This window comes from Leishmania infantum, chromosome 34 (genome assembly GCF_000002875.2).
Source record: "Leishmania infantum JPCM5 genome chromosome 34".
NCBI classification, from domain to species: domain Eukaryota; phylum Euglenozoa; class Kinetoplastea; order Trypanosomatida; family Trypanosomatidae; genus Leishmania; species Leishmania infantum.
In genome coordinates, this window is record NC_009418.2 from 1,650,789 (window position 1) to 1,666,481 (window position 15,693).

The 15,693-nt window shown below is 57.6% G+C and overlaps 7 protein-coding genes across 7 annotated transcripts; all 7 read left to right on the forward strand.

The window, feature by feature from the left end:
* Positions 1-80: 80 nt before the first annotated feature.
* Positions 81-1,253, forward strand: LINJ_34_4190 (RNA-binding protein-like protein; the record flags this gene model as incomplete). The annotated part of the gene is made up of 1 exon (XM_001468740.1): positions 81-1,253. The coding sequence occupies one exon, from the start codon at positions 81-83 to the stop codon at positions 1,251-1,253; it is 1,173 nt and encodes a 390-aa protein (XP_001468777.1).
* Positions 1,254-2,800: 1,547 nt separating this feature from the next.
* Positions 2,801-3,160, forward strand: LINJ_34_4200 (conserved hypothetical protein; the record flags this gene model as incomplete). Its single annotated transcript, XM_001468741.1, has 1 exon — positions 2,801-3,160. The coding sequence occupies one exon, from the start codon at positions 2,801-2,803 to the stop codon at positions 3,158-3,160; it is 360 nt and encodes a 119-aa protein (XP_001468778.1).
* Positions 3,161-4,182: 1,022 nt separating this feature from the next.
* LINJ_34_4210 (conserved hypothetical protein) lies at positions 4,183-5,160 on the forward strand (the record flags this gene model as incomplete). Its single annotated transcript, XM_001468742.1, has 1 exon — positions 4,183-5,160. One exon carries the CDS (start codon positions 4,183-4,185, stop codon positions 5,158-5,160), a length of 978 nt encoding a protein of 325 aa, XP_001468779.1.
* Positions 5,161-6,824: 1,664 nt separating this feature from the next.
* Positions 6,825-7,901, forward strand: LINJ_34_4220 (conserved hypothetical protein; the record flags this gene model as incomplete). Its single annotated transcript, XM_001468743.1, has 1 exon — positions 6,825-7,901. The coding sequence occupies one exon, from the start codon at positions 6,825-6,827 to the stop codon at positions 7,899-7,901; it is 1,077 nt and encodes a 358-aa protein (XP_001468780.1).
* A 692-nt stretch (positions 7,902-8,593) lies between these two features.
* LINJ_34_4230 (putative 1,2-Dihydroxy-3-keto-5-methylthiopentene dioxygenase) lies at positions 8,594-9,433 on the forward strand (the record flags this gene model as incomplete). The annotated part of the gene is made up of 1 exon (XM_001468744.1): positions 8,594-9,433. One exon carries the CDS (start codon positions 8,594-8,596, stop codon positions 9,431-9,433), a length of 840 nt encoding a protein of 279 aa, XP_001468781.1.
* Positions 9,434-10,192: 759 nt separating this feature from the next.
* LINJ_34_4240 (conserved hypothetical protein) lies at positions 10,193-11,860 on the forward strand (the record flags this gene model as incomplete). Its single annotated transcript, XM_001468745.1, has 1 exon — positions 10,193-11,860. The coding sequence occupies one exon, from the start codon at positions 10,193-10,195 to the stop codon at positions 11,858-11,860; it is 1,668 nt and encodes a 555-aa protein (XP_001468782.1).
* A 1,137-nt stretch (positions 11,861-12,997) lies between these two features.
* LINJ_34_4250 (conserved hypothetical protein) lies at positions 12,998-15,403 on the forward strand (the record flags this gene model as incomplete). The annotated part of the gene is made up of 1 exon (XM_001468731.1): positions 12,998-15,403. The coding sequence occupies one exon, from the start codon at positions 12,998-13,000 to the stop codon at positions 15,401-15,403; it is 2,406 nt and encodes an 801-aa protein (XP_001468768.1).
* Between the last annotated feature and the right edge of the window lie 290 nt (positions 15,404-15,693).

Here is a 15,693-nt window from a genome sequence, read left to right on the forward strand (position 1 = left end):
AACGACACCCGTAGCACCACACAAGGTAGAGCGCTAGCTCGTTCACACCTATTCACGCTCCCTTTCGGCGCCTCACAGGAATGCAGTCCAAAGGCGTCGAAACGGGTGGTTACAAGCCTTCCTTACGGGTTGACATCGGCTCAGCCGACAACGCCAAGGAGGAGTCGGCAAACGTTACGGAAGGTAGCCCTCAAAAAGTAATAACCCCGCATGTATCCACAAACATATTCGTGGCCGGCATTCCGTCCACGTGGGACGATGACGCTCTGCGAGAACGCTACAAAGAGTTTGGCGAGATTGTATCGACAAAAGTAGTCAAGAACCGCCACTTTGGCTTTGTAATGTTTCGGAGAGCGGAGTCTGCGCACGCCGCGATCAATGCCACACACCTGACGCAGCCAACTCCCAACTGCGGCACTGTCCTGCACGTTTCTATCGCCATGCACGACGAGGGACTCGATGATCAGCCAAACGACCGCCTTTTCATTCGCGGGCTGCCGCAATGGGCGACGAAGGAGCACCTTCGACAGATGTTCTCGCCTTACGGTGTCATTACCGAGTGCGCGGTTCTCATGAACCCCCTCGGGCAGTGCAAAGGATCTGGCTTTGTTCAGTTTTCCTCACAGCAAGAAGCCACTGCCGCCATCAAGGCGCGGGACTCCATTAGCATGGACAGTTGGCCCCACCAACTCGAGGTGAAGTACTCAGAGTCGGCCGAGGTGCGGCAGATGCGGCAAGAGCGCAACCGCAATCGCCAGCGGCACTGGCTGCCGTCACCACAGTATCGCGGCGGCAACACCCCCAGCTCCCTCCCTTCGCCCTACCCAGGGTTTTCGCCGCCGCTCTCCCTCATTCCGTCTCCGCAGGCGTTTCCAGTCATGAACGCGATGCCGTTTCCGATGGTGTACCCACCAACACCAGCCACCACGGGTGCCCCGACGCAGATCGTCTACCCTCAGCCGATCTACCAGACCATACCACCCTTCTACTCGGCATCTGCAGTGCCTATCCCAGCACCGATTCCGCTTCCTCAAAAAGGCGACCTGCACTTTAGCGGCCCGCCGTTGACAGAGGAGTTGCTGCGTCTTATGCTGCAGTCCTACGGCGAGGTGGAGGCAGTCAAAAAACTAGATAATGACACCGGCATCGCGGTGCGCCTGCGAGACGTGACGAAGCACGCGCTGGTGGTGCAACAGCTAAACGGCTCGCTCTTCCCAACTGGGCAGTTGTTGGCGGTCGGTATTTACGCTTAGCGCCCACTTCTTTTATTTTCCTGAGCGAGCACGAACAAGGAAGCACAGCAGCGGGAGCGCACGCGCGCACGCGTTCGCTAGCGCAGGCACGAATACACGTGGCGGGAGTGCTACTGGCAACACAAAAAAAAAACCATTGTTGTGTGGAAATGGAAATGGTAAACGTGGAGCTCACCTACAAGGGAGAATAGTGAACAAGCGGATGGTCGCTTCTCTACCGAAGCGCAAAGGATTGAGAGGGACACGTGATGTTCCTGATAATATAATCGCCAGTGCCGACAAGAAGGGGCCGGCCAGGCTTGTCTTGAATTCGCAGGCGTGCGTGCGCGTGCGTAGACTAACGGGTGGGTTGCAGAGTGGGCTTCTTCACGTGCGAGTAGCGAAAAGAGCGACAGCGAGGTAGAAGGAGAGGGCGTGCGTGCGCCTGTGATGCAGGATGCCGCAGTTGGCTGAGGCGTCACCTCAGTGATCTCTCCTTTCGCCTTGCTTGCTTTTTGTGCGCACATGTGTGTGTGTGTATGTTTATGTGTATGTGTATGTGTATGTGTATGTGTATGTGTGTGTGCATCGTGTTGCTGCGCCGTTACCCCGAACAGTTCTCGCGGCTTACATGCGTAAGGCTGTCACACGCATTACCAACGCAGCGTTGCGATGCATGCCGACTCGTAACTCGTTTCTTCAGAAGGATGATTGCAAGCATTCACGCGGAGTTTTTTTTTTGTCTGTTTTTGTTGGAGGGGCTCTGACCAATGCGTCACACCGTAGGCAACGCCTCTTTGCCACTGCTACCACCACACATCCCCCTCTCGTTGGTTTTCTCTCGTCCGGCTCCCTCTTAACTGGAGCGTCTCGCTCGTTCTTTCCCTCCTCCTCTTTTTCATCTTTTCGCTCTTCACCTTATTGTTAAGCTGTGTGCATATCTGTTTGTCTCTCCACGAGTCGACGCGTTTGTGGTGCACCGTTGTAGGCGACTGAGGGGAGAGAAGGACTCCAAGAAGAGGGTTAGGCCCCTCTGCTTTGTTTATTTTTTTCTGTTCACGTCTACTTTTGCTCCGAAATATATATATATATATATACAACTGAAAACGATCAACGGAATCTTGGCAGCATCAGTAAGCAAAGACGGTGGCACGCTCGGGACCGCAGAGTGTCACTTCTGACAATAATAATGCTGCATGATGCAGTACGGGCAGCCGTACCGCTTACCGCGCATGCGACATCCCCGTCACCTCTCCATGGCACCTTCTTTTGCCGCGCGTGCGTCTCTCCTTTCCTCCCAGCCTCGGGCGATGACGGAGTGATGCGATAACAGCACTCGTACTGCTCCGGAGAAGCGCACGACCTTCCCTTGAGAAAGCGCTTGTTTCAGCAGCCCTTTTTACCTCCTCCGCGCCGCCTGCGTCGATCCATCAACTCGGTTTGCCTATAACTCTCTCTTCCTCTGCGTTTGTGTCCGCCATTCTCCGCGTCTCTGCGTTTCTTCTCTTCTAATGGTGGCGAAGCAAGCGAGAGCGAGGGCTATCCGTGTTGCTCCCTTGCGCTGAACCATGGGGTCGACCTTCCTGGGGTACTCAGATGAGGATCATGGGCTCGCGTCGGTGTGGGGTCGCCTCATCTTTCTCTCGTGCATTACAACAGGGAGCTTTTACGTCTTATTCGGTCTCTTTGCGTGCCGCAGGCTCATACTGCGGGACATTCGGTGGCTCCTCATGGCGATCCTCTACTTTTCCATGGGGGTGTGCCACGCCTTCTTCACCCTGACACTACTCTGCTTCGCCATTGCTTGCGTTCTCCACAGCTTTGAGAAACCCATGCAGAGCGGGGAAATGATCATGTACTCCGGTATCATGACCATCATCACCATGTACTTTGCTTGCGGGCGCAAAACCATCCTTTACTCCCTTTGACCTCGCGTGGGCTACCAAACCTCCACACGCACACGCTACATTGCACGACTGCAGTGCTGCGTGGGCACCTGTACCCTGCAGAGAAAAGAATTGCTGCGAAGAGTCAGTCGATATAAAAGCAAATCGCTGTGATCTCAATGGCCACGCACCCCTCCTCCTGTGCTGTTCGCGCCTCGCACGTTGCTCGTCCACTTGCCGAAAAGCACCAGAGGTAGAAGCATCTGCGAAGGGACGTTAGAGAGCGCGATGAGGCAGTGAACTCACAAGTATCTCTGCTCGTACGCACTACTCTGCATCTTAGGCGTGCCAGCGGTGCGGCGCGCAGCAGGACCTGGGCTCTCTAGATCCTCTTCCTACATGCCAACGCGCTTAATTAACTGTCAGGCGTTCCCACCGGTTCGTCCCTCTCCCGTATCCTCTTTCCTCCTCTCCACGGTGATTCTCTCTCTCTCCTTCTCGTGCGTGTGTGTGTGTGTGCGTGTTTTTGCGTCCTTGCCCAATGGCTCTCCGACTGGGGGGGGGGCCTACGGGCTTACACAGCACACAGCTGTTGCGCACTGCGCAGGCGCACTACCTCCCCTCCCCCGTCTCCCCCCTCCTCTTTCATCTCACCAAAACGCCTCCTCCGCTGCATACTGCATTCTTTCTTTTTGTGCATGTGTGTGTCGGCTGCGCATCTCACCAGCAGCGCACTCCAGACTCGTCACGCCTTCATTTCTGTTGTGTCTCCTGCTACACCACAACAGCCGCGTAAACGTCACATTAGTCGCACAAGGCTACACAAGCGCATCATACACTGTGGTGTGTCTTTCTCCCCATCTGCTTCTTATTTTTTGGCACCTTTTCTCGTCACATAGCACAGGCTTCTCAGCGGAGTTCTATATATTTTTTATAATTTCTCTTTTTTTTTAATGCTCTCTCTCTCTCCCTCGGTCCTCCTGACAATATCTCATCACTTTTTTTTTTGCCAACTCCCTTCCTCACCTCTACGCAGCTCTCCAGCGGTGACTCAGGACAACAGGATGTCTCTTGATATCGCGACTTACCAGCTCCTGGACGCCGATCATCACATCCATTTCTGTTCGCAATCACCAGATACGAAGTTTCTCGCGTGTGCCCTCGGTAACGGAGTGGTGTGTCTTGTGAACGCCATCACGTTCAATGCTGTGGCGCGTGGGGCCCCCGGGAAGGACTTTCTCGACGTCCCCGCTACGTGCATTCGATGGGCTCCAGAGCAGTGCGACAGCGCTTGGCAACTGGTCAGCAGCAGCTGCGCTGGTGGTGTCATGCTGTGGCACTGGGATCGTAACGAGTTCTCTCTTCGACGTGGAGCCGCAGCGTGCGAGAAACACAATGAGGTGATGGTGGTGGATGTTTCGCCGAGCGGAAAGCAAGTGTTGACGGCGGGCAGCGATCGTATCGTGCGCCTGTACGACTCCAAGCTTACCCCGCTTGCGCAGTTGACAGAGGGAGTAAACGCGGATGGCACATCACGTCCGGCACACACAAACCGCATCTTCTCTCTTCGCTTCTTGACCGAGGTGGCGGCAGTCAGTGCAGGCTGGGAGAGTCCGATTCAGCTGTGGGACCTGCGTGCGTGTCGATCCAACAGGCAGGTAGTCGGGGTGCAGGGGGTGTCGGATTGCTTAGAACCCGTCCCAAGCACACCGATGGTGCTGGTGGCGTCCCCGAAGTCGACGAACACACTGCAAATTTTCGACACCGTCACCGGAAGAGTGCTGGAGGAGAACTCGAGCAAAATGTGCTCTCAGTTAAACGTGGCAGAGCGCGTGTTAGTATGCCGCATCCAGGGCGACACAGGCAATGCCTGGTGTCTCACGGTTTCGCCGCCCTCCGTGATTGTTCTCTGCGTGTCCTCCGGCCTCATAGTGGCACGCGCGGCGCTCGCGCATACTCCAATCAACATGACCATGAAAGATGCCAGTGTGGTGGTGGGGTGCAAGAATGGAGTTTTGCTGCAGGTGTCACTTAGGATGTAAACAAGACTCAGTCAATAGTAATAGGTAAGAGACGTGTTCTCTCTATCTGGCGCTTTTCCTCTCCTTTCTTTTTTTTTTTTCGCGGTCGTCTGACGCTGCGCCTGCGTCGAGGGTGTCCCTCACAGAGGGCAGTTTTGTGGGTTTTTGGCTCCGTCCGCATGTATCATATTACGCTGCGGCAGTACGCACAGACAGACACGTGCTTTATTTTTTTTTTTGTCTCCCTGAGCGTCCCCGTTTGCACACACGAACACGTTAGCGCATAGGCGCATACAACCACCACCGCACATCTACCGTTGTAGGAGTACGACTAAAGACTGGTCGTCTAGAGCATACCGTCTGCCTTTGAATCGGGGCCGTGCGGGTAGTGGTCCGGGGGCAGGGCCAGTTCAGGTGCACCCCGGATGAGCCCAAGGAGGTTGTTGGCCGGTCTCAGGTGAGGGCACTCTAAGGCCCTGCACGCCCTGCCTGCATTCCATGCTTCTCCCTGATTCGCCTCAATCCGTATCACTCCATAATGTGGTGAGGAGGCTCTCCTAAGCACGAGTTTGCAAGACTCCGATGATGCGACTTCGGGGTGCTCTCCTCCTGCTTTCGGCATCGGTGCCTAATGCGCCCGTTCGGTCGGATAGTGAACGTGCCGCATGTTTTGCAAACGTGCGATGCGGGGCTGACAGGCAGGGATCTCTTCGCGCCTTGCTCGCCCATCACTCCTGCTCTTCTCGCCTCTGCGCCCTCTGCTTTGAATGCGATACACCATGCCAGCTTTGGTGGAGTGCGCGTGTGCACAGTGCTCACGGTAACTTCATGTTGGGGCCTGTTTCAGGGCCCACTGCTGTCTGAGGAGGAGGGGGCGTGCCCGGATGGCTTGCACGCATGTGCAGCGACACGCGAGACCGTGCCGTAAGTGCGTGGCAGCCTCGGCACTCTTGCCCTCTCATGACTCGGCACGCCCTTGAAAGGAGTGGGGGTGTGTGACAAGCGGGAAAGGCCCGCGGCGAAACACGTACCTACGCACAAAGAACTGACAGTCTCTTATCTTTGTTGAATCGTCAACACGATTTTGTTGTGTGCTTGCGCAACGGTGGACATGGGGGTGCACATCTCCCCATAAAGGCGCCAGCCCATGTCTGTCTACCTACACCAAGAGCCCGAAACCGTACCCGGAGGCAGGCTCTCGGCTTCCCGGCACAGTGGGTACCCCGTGCCTGCGATCACCCCCTCCTCCCACTGATGCAGCCGGTACCATCAGGCGAACAACATACTCAAACAGCACAAAAAAGGGGCCCTCTTTTCTTTTTCTGCGCCTCTCACGGCCATGACGTTAGTCAGCGCAGTGCCACGAAGCAGCGTCAATCACCGGTGTAGCGACAGCGTGGCTTGTTGGCATGGAGCGCCGCAGCAAACGCGCCTCCTCCTTTCACAATCAGTGGTGCATAGGTGCGTCACAGAGCAGCGAGTCCTGCGGTCATGCCGAATTCACGTCGTCCTGTGCGACTTCTCTGCCGATCCCTCTTCACTCTCTCCCCTCTGCCACTACCCCTCCACCGGCCCCCTTCTCCACACGTCGCCTTTCTCTTCTTTCGTCCACGTATTCATGCCCCTCTGCATCAATACCGCACTTCTGATTTTACACGAGCAGAGAGCAGCGCGTCTTTTTTTTTATGTCCATCGGCACCGACTACTTGAGCGCCTTGCTCAACTGCAATGGATGCCTGCAAGAGCGCATCCTGCGCCGCATCCTCATCATCGAGTACGAAACAGACAGCCTTTTGGCGCTACGATGCGCCCTTGTACCTCTGCAGATCCCAACTCGCAAAAGAAAACGGCACACTGAGCCTGTCGCCGCTCAGGGGACGTGTTTGAGCTTGGATGCCGATACGGCTCGTCATCGCTGGAGCACAGAACTTTCCAAAGCACTCAACGATGAGGCGGCGAAGGCGAACTGCACCGCATCGCTGTGTCCGCATGCAAAGAAGCGCTGGTATGCAGTCGCCGAGGCACTTCGTCGCGCCGGACACCCGTCATTCACCCCATACGAGCTGGTCACCAAGTACAAGGAGATGCACAGCGATCCAAGACCCTTTTCACCCAGTGAGGCTTGTTTCGTGTGCCAGTATGTCCGAGAAAAAGGACGTGACTGGCAGGGGCTGTGTCAAGCACTGCATCAGCGTCTGGGACATGTACGTACACCTTTTCAAGTAGCCCAGCAATACCGCCAGAGGTTGCGGTGCGCTTTTGTCGAGAATCGCCTCACCTCATCTCAGCTCCTTACCCTGCTCGCAGACCTGCCCGCCTCCCCGCACCGTCGCGACTTTGCCGCGCTGTCGGTGGAGGCGCAGCGGTTCACCTCGCACAAGACACTCCAGGTAAGCCCGCTTTACTTGAAGAGGGAGCTGGAGACCCTTGACTTTGCTGCCCGGGTGCCGACATGCCACCAGCTCTACTGGAAGCTAGTGAACCTTCTGTGCAACTTCTCCCTCTCGCATCCAAACCGCCTTGATGCGTTTCAGCACAGGATGCCATTCTGCTACCAGCAGCTTTCCCTAGCCGACCTCGCGCGCTCTCTCCAATGCGAGGCAGTGGAGCTGCAGGAGAGAGTCGTCCACGCACTCCTGCGTCTTAGTCGTCCACCAGAGGCACTCAACTACGAGGAATGCTCCAAGAAGCTCTTCGGGACGGTGTGCGGTGCACGGCTGATCTACCAAATCTCCGAGAAGTTGCACGAAAAAGACACTTGAGCTGCCCGTCACATCTCACACATATTATCTTCTGTTGCACGGGCCTGTGGTCATGTTGGAGGGCAAATGACGCAGCTTCGCGGATTTGTTTTGCATAGCCCTCATTGCCTTGTCCCAGCACACCAGTAGCAACCTCGATGGGTACCTGCTGTCGTCTGCCCTTGCGGGCACACGAAAGAGCAGCGACCCGTTGACAAACTGCGCAAAGGCAAAACAAAAAGAGAATATACTAACAGGCTACGGCGGTAAAAGGTCCCGAAAGGAAACGACATCTTGGCGGCATCCAATGTCACATCGCTACACGGCGCTGCGCGTGACACCGTCATACACAATCTATTGCGCAGGCCTCCCCACTTCTCTGTCGCCCGCCATCCTCTTCAACCCTTGCCGTACCTTACTTCTCTCTCGATACTCTCGGTGAACTTGGAAAGCACTCACGAGTCGCGTTTTTTTGTGCGCGTGTGTGTGTTCGCCCTCCCCCCTCCTCCACCACCCCAACCCTACCTCTCGTCGTCTACCTCTCTCGCACTCCGTTCGTATAACTCTCGCTCCTCTGTGCAGCACGGCCCTATATTCGCTCGGCCCCCGTCCCATTGTCGGTGCCCGTGTTTTGCTTGATCTTTGACCCCCCCTCTTCCCCCCTCTTCCCTCCTCTTTCCCCTCTCTCTATCCCTCTCCGTCTCCAGTAAATAATGGAAGGCATTTCAGAGGAGCAGCGCCAACGTGAAGAGGCCGAGATTCGTGAGCGCGACCGCAAGCGCCAGCAAGAGAAGGAGGAACACGAGCGCCGCCTCGCGGAGGAAAAGGCGGAGGAGGAGCGCAAGCGTCGCGATGAGGAGCAGCTGCGCGTCGAGGAGGAAAAGCGCAAAAAGCGGCAGGAGGAGGAGTGGAAGCGTCTCGGCTCAGATGCGATCCAGGACCTGCCGCCGGTGCCACCGCCGGTGGCGGAGGAGGGAGCGCTAGACATGTGGTACCTTGACGACGAGACGTCTCAGCCTCCGCTGAGCACCGCCAGCCTCAAACCTGGGCGAAAGATGGGCGCTCCTGCGGTCACCATGAAGGCGTTGCGGGAGTTGGGTGTGGTCCTTTTCCGCGTCAGTATGAGCGACTTCTGCGTGGTAAGGCAGATCATCAAGGAACGCGAATACAAGCACACCGACGAGATCAAAATCTCGCAGACCGCCAAGGACGACAGCTTTCTCGAGCGGTGGTATCAGGAACACTACACCGAGGACGAGCAGTTTCGCGTCGTGATGGACGGCTCCTTCTTCCTGGATATCCGGTCCAAGCAAGACGAGTGGATCCGGGTGCACCTGAAAGCAGGTGATCTTGTCGTTCTACCTGCCGGCATGTATCACCGTGCCACCCTCGATGAAGACGATTACGTGGCGCTCTATCGCGGCTTCCAAGACGCACCCCGCTTTGTACCCGTCAAGCGGTCCGACAGCCGGGCAGACTCCAACCAGGTTCGGCTGGCATACTTGATGAGTTTGAAGAAGGGCGACGTCGCCACGCAGAACGGATTTCTGTGATTCCGTGCGTCGTCTGTGTACCGTATTTCTTCCCCTGTGTTCATGTGCTTGATGTAACGGTGAACGGCTTTCCTTCCGCACCTCCCTCTGGCTCCGTTCCGGTGCTGCTCGGCTGCGTCGGCGATGGCGTTGTCGACGACGAAGCTGGTGGGAACAGCATTGGCGAGCCGAACGCCTCTTACATATCATCATGTACAAACACAACAAAACGCATGTCCCCAAGCACAACTGTTGTTGCGTCCTATTCTCCTTTTTGAATTCTTATGTAGCCAGCCATGCCGCCTCTTATTTCGTGGCGGCATTCCAGTACACCCAAAGAAACGCAATTTGGTGGTATGCTGACCGACAACGCCGAACACCGTGCGCTCACGCACTGAATTCAGTTTCCGAGTGGTTGATTCCGTTGTCCATCCTCTCACGCCCGCTTTCCTTTCTTCTCCGCATACTCTCGTGCTACGCGCTCGCCTCCGACGCTGAGTGCGGCGTGGAGTCAGCACTGTCGGAACGACACCGCTACACCGACGTCACGTGCTCTGCTCACCAACCATCCCACGTGTCTTCTCTCGCTGATCTCGCACGGTTGTACAGGACATCGTGCTTTACCTCCTCCAACCCACCGAACCTCGCTCCCACTCCTTTCTCTCTCCCTCTCGTCCGCCAAGCTGTGGATTTTTCTTCTGTCCCCGGCGCTGGCCATCGTGCTTGTGTACGTGCCTCTCTCTTTCTCTATGCGCATCGTTCACCCGTCAACTGGGTGCCATGTACACGCGTGATGTCAGTGACCGCATTAGCGGCATCTCCGCAGCGGACCTTGCGCAGCGTTTGGTCGAGATTTCGGCAAGGAACACTGCACAAGATGATGCCTTTACCAAGAGCGTTTCCCAGCGGCCCCTACCACACTGTGTGAGTGCACTGCTGTGGGATGCGAAATGCGCTGGGGCAGCCCCGCCGCGGACGGCACTGTTGCGCGGTGATGTGGTGAACATGACGTCGTCTGTGTCGGATGCGACGCTCTCTTGCGTCGCACTTTCACACAATGTGCGATTTCGCTTTGCCCGCTCACGGCACAGGCGCCTGACAGGGATCCTCTCATCGGCAGCGGCGTCCTTGCCGCTTCGAATATGCCGAGTCGGCGTGACACACTTCTACTGGATGGACGAGTGCGCGCCGGGAGTGTCGTACGACGACGAATCGGTGCTGTCGACGGTGCTGCAAAAACGGATTGTGCAATGGGCCGTATGCACCTTCGCACGGAATCCACTGTTGCGCAACATATCCCTGCAAGCCCTTGAAGCCGTTTTTCCCGCGCTGCTTGCTTTCTCGCCGCGCGAACGCGAGGAGCTTCTTAAGCAAGCCGCAGAGTTCCTCGGTCAAGGGACACTCATTTGGTACGGTGGGGCGATGATCAAGCAGTTCCACGAAAGCGCCGCCTCACTCGCTCTTCCCCTACTCACATCCAGTGAGGAACGTTGCTCCGCGGCGCTCTTATTTGCGCTCTCAACGGCGCAGGAAATTATGGGCGCTCGACGTGCTGACGCCGCACAGGCACTTCGCTTTCTTCTCGAGGTGTACGGCGCGCGCTGCGTGGCGCTATCGCCAGCGCTGACAACCGCAACGCTGCTCGTGTCCCGGGCAATGGTGCCGCTCTGCACCCGCCGCTGCTTTGGAGCAGGATCACGTCAGCACAATCTACTCCAGCCCTACCTCTTCCCATTATCCTGCGCAGCTGTGGAGGCGCTGCCGTGGATTCTACACAGTACCCACACCTCCTCCCCCGAGCTCAACCGAGAGCTCGTACGCCGTACCCGTGAAGCCGCAGCTGCAGTGCTCACCACGGCAGCGCCGTTCGCTGCCACCACTGCTCAAAAGCGTCAGACACACGAGGACGACGCCACCGCATTCTTCTGCGCAAATCACGCGCTCCAAATACGCCGCGACACACTCGTTGCTCATTTCAGTAGCGACGTCCCCTCTTCGTTATCCGCACTGACGGCGGCCGACAGCGGTGTCGTGGCGCGTTCACGCCTGCTGGAAGCGGCGCCCAAATGGTGGGAGCAAGCGGCGAAAGCGAGCAACAGCGACGTGTCTCGTGACGAGGCAGAGTTGAAGATCAATGTGAAGGCCGCGGCCGCAGCGCTGCGCGAGCCCCACGGCGGTGACCACGCGCTGCTTGCCGTTATGCACCGCACGCGCAAACGTCAGCGCAACGGCGAGCAGCTCACGGCACAGACGGTGGAAACGGCGCTCGAGGGTGCGTCGATTCGGTTGAATCGACGCGCCCTCCTACAGCTCGTGGACATTTTGGCGCTCAATGCGCACAGCGAGGACCGCCACGGGAAGGCGCGCCAGTACCTCGAGCAGCACCACGTAGCCGAGGCGCAGATCCGCGACTTCACCATGCTTTTGTCGTCCACGCGCAAGACGTGAGGTGCACACGTCGCTCCATCCACCCACTCACGCGTCTGCGAGGGCCGGTTGCTGCAAGACACCCACAGAAGGAAACGTTTTCCTTTGTGGTTTGAGGTGCCCGCTGTGTCTGCCCTACAGCGTGTGTTCGGCCGCACTCTGCCTCTCCTGCCGCAGGAGGCGCCGGAGGGGGGAGGGGGGGGGGCACATCCAGTAGTGCAAAGCAGCCGCACACACACGCGGTACAGCGATGCGCCGCCTTCGTCGTCTCGGCACACTCTCCACGCCAAACTCGACCCACCGGCTGAGCAGGTCGCCACACAGTGCAGCCCTCCGGGGGGTTCGGCCTCCCCCGCCAGCAGGCAGTGCGGGGGCCACCTGGAATGCGTTCGAGCCACGTTGCCACCTTCGCCTATCGTATGGATGGCGCAAGTTTGTTCACCGCCGCAGGTCGCTCTGATCTCCCTACGCCGTAGGCGCTTGGCCACGTCACCGCCAGCAGTGGCGCTGCACTCGCATGGGGTTGGGGGAGGGGAGTGTGGGGCTGCTCAGCTCCTCCCCACACAGAGCACGGCTGCTGGAGGCTGAGGGGCCACGCACTGTGGTGTTCTCCCCCACCCTTTCCCCGTCCCCCTCCTCTCCCCCCATCATGAGGGAAAAAAAAGCAAGTGCAAGACAGAAAAATGCGGCAAACGTGGATGTCCGTTTAGCACCCGGTTCTGCTCTCTCAGTCTGAGAGTCGGCGCTGCCGTGTCTCGCTCATTCGCACCGCAATCCATCGGCGCGAGCGAAGTCTGACGGCAACCTCGCTTTTACCCCCTCCTCCCTTGTGCCTTTCGGGCGGCGATGGTGAGTACATTGGCGCGCTACTCCACCTCACATCTTGCTTCTTGATTCGCCTTCTCTCTGGCTGCCCAACCTCCTTGTTCAACAGTCATCTCATAGCGACCAGCAAAACACAACCAAAGCAACCAGTGCCCGCCCCCTCCCGTTCTCCTGTGTGTCCTGTGCGACTCTCTGTATCGTTTACCTTTTCCTGCGGCCATTTTTTTTTTGCATCTCTCTGTCCAGCTGCCACCACCAGGGCAAGCTCTTTCTCTGTCGCTGTCCCCCCCCCCCACACACACACAAACGCACACTCTTCTCCTCACCGTCACCATGAACACTTCTGCGACCGAAGCTAGTGCCATCCAGCAGCTGGCGAAGAAACCCACAGACATCGCCGCGCACTACTCTGCCGAAACGTGCAACCTGGACTACGATACCAATGACCCCGAGAGAGGCGACCTGGACGAAGTGCTGTTTTTCGCAGAGCCGCTGAAGGAAGCGCAGAACCTTCTGCCCAACGGTAAGTCACCACCGAAATCCCCCAAAACGTCGATGCAGACCTTCCTTCAGACTGTGCCGCACCTCTTCACCCTCACGCTTGAGGAGATATCCAGCCTTGACGTCATGGTGCGCGAGTACAGCGAGATGGATGTCATTATCGAGGAAGGGGCGTATCTGGAGCACATCTACGTGCTCGCCTCTGGCACTGTTGAAGTGATGAACTCCAAGAAGGGTCTCAAGCGTGCGTTTGGCCACCGGCGCATCGGTAGCATGGTAGCGCCAAGCGTGTTCGGCATCGACGACGCCATCCTCGAGAACGCCGTCGAGTTCACCTACCACGCCAGCTCCAACACGACGCTGCTGCTCATCCCACGCAAGCAGTTCATGGACCTCTTTGCGCGCTCCCCTATCTTTGCAAACAACGTCTCCAGCCAAATCCTTCGCACGCTTCCCTCCTTCTCGGTGTTTCAGGAATTCTGCCGCGCTGTGTTTGGCATCTCATCCTCATCGGCATCCGACGCACAAGGGAGGAGGAGTGGCTATTGCTTGTCGCTGCCTATTCTCATCCGGCTTTTCCGATCTAGCGGCACCCTCCTGCACAAACACGCCAACAGGAAGGAGGTAGACTGCGAGGCGCTGCGGTACTGCACCCGCCGCCTGCCCGTGAACATCACGGTTACCTACGTCATCATCCTCACCCAAGGGGTTCCGGACTACCTCTCGGACGAGTTCCTTGCCGACGCCGCAAACCGGCAGCCCGGCGCCACGCCGTTTATCGCTGCCGTCGACACCGGGAAGCGGCGACGCTGCGCGTGGACGTTTGGTGGCGGAGGACAGACGCTTGTACTCATGCGTGACGGCTTCACCGACACGATCGACTTTGTGTCCAACTTGTGCATTTTCTGCATTGAGGCGAAGAAGTTGCGAGCGCGGCTGCAGCAGCTGGTGTCGCCATCGGCGGCCGAGGTGCTGCGAAACGCCCTCGCGCCCGCCGAGAACAACCTCAGCGCCCATGCGCACATGCAAGAGGTTCTCGCGTCGCTACCCTTCTCGGATGACGAGTTACGGGGTCTCGAGAACGTCTGGGGCGAGGAGACGCTGCAGCAACTGTACAACATCGTCGTGCACAGGGAGGAGTACGTGGTGCAGGTCGAGAGCGTCAGTAGCAAGGTGTTCAGTGAGAATCCGTACGCGAACTGGGCCCTCACTATCGTTCGGCACATCAAGAGCCGCCTCTGCGTTCCTGAGGTGGAGCCATTGCCGGAGGACATCATCATCGACGTCCTCTTCTCTCCAAATCGGACGCTTAAGAACCTCTTTTGTTGCATGTCGGCGGACATCAAGGCGCTCATCGAGAACATCTCGGAGGAGTCCGGAAGCGGAAAGGGCGAACGTGCCGGCAACTGGAAGAACGCGAACGACCGCTACTACTACCTCTTGACAGGCTTGCTGGAACGCAACGCGATGATTCGCGACGCGTACCGGTCGCGGCTGCAGTCAAACGGCTTCACGCTCATGGAGGACGGGCACGCGTCGGCGCTGATTGTCGACCTGATCGACGTCAGCAACATATCACCCGACGAGACAGACCCGGGTCTGCGTGCCTGCGCCGCGCAGGCGAGCAAGAAGAGCAGAGAGGGAAAGCGGCACTTCATCATCAACGTGGACAAGACGTTTGGGGCTCAAATCGAGGCCATCTTGCGCTCTCTTCTTCTCACCTTCGGTAGCCGCATCCAGAGCGTGAACCTCAGCGGCAAGGCTGCTGGTCTCACCGGCAACCGGGGAGACCTGGTTCTCCCGAAGAAGCTCATCTTCTCCAAGCAAACCTTCGGCGAAGACTCGACTGATGAGATTCGCTTGTGCAACCGCAAGAGCTTCCTACGGGAGGACATTACACCGCTTCTTGACAAGTCGTGCTCCGCACAGGTGCACCATGGCACGTGCATCACCCTCCCTGGTTTCATGCTTCAGAGTCAGCCGGTGCTTAAGTTCTACAAGACCGTGCACGGCTGCACTGCCGTTGATATGCAGAGCAGCTACGTAGCACGTCAGTTGGAGGAGTGTCGCCGCAACGGGGTGCTCCGCCAGACCATTCCCAGTCGCTACCTCTTCTACTGCGACGACATGCCCCTCGGCAACGAGAACGGCTTGGTGCTCAAACCACAAAAAAGGGAGATCATCTCCACCATCTACGCCACTGCTCGCGCGCTCCTGCGCAAGATTCTCGAGTCTTGATGAGCGGCGGCGCGTTCGCCGCCTCTGGCGATGCATGGGGGTGGGTAGATGATCGTTTGCCTGTTTGTGTCCTGGAAAGGTTGCGACAAGAGTCGAAGGAGGAATGGTCGGTCGCAAAAACTGATGAGAGGTCGGAGCTAAGGTCTGTTCTGTTATTCCACCTCTCTCCCCCTCCACCAAAAAAAAACTAGAGCACCGTTTTCTTTGATCCGGCTTTGTTCATTCTTGTCTCATCTCGAGACATGGAGTGATCGCAAGCGTTTGATTTTGTCTCCACCACCCCACCTTCT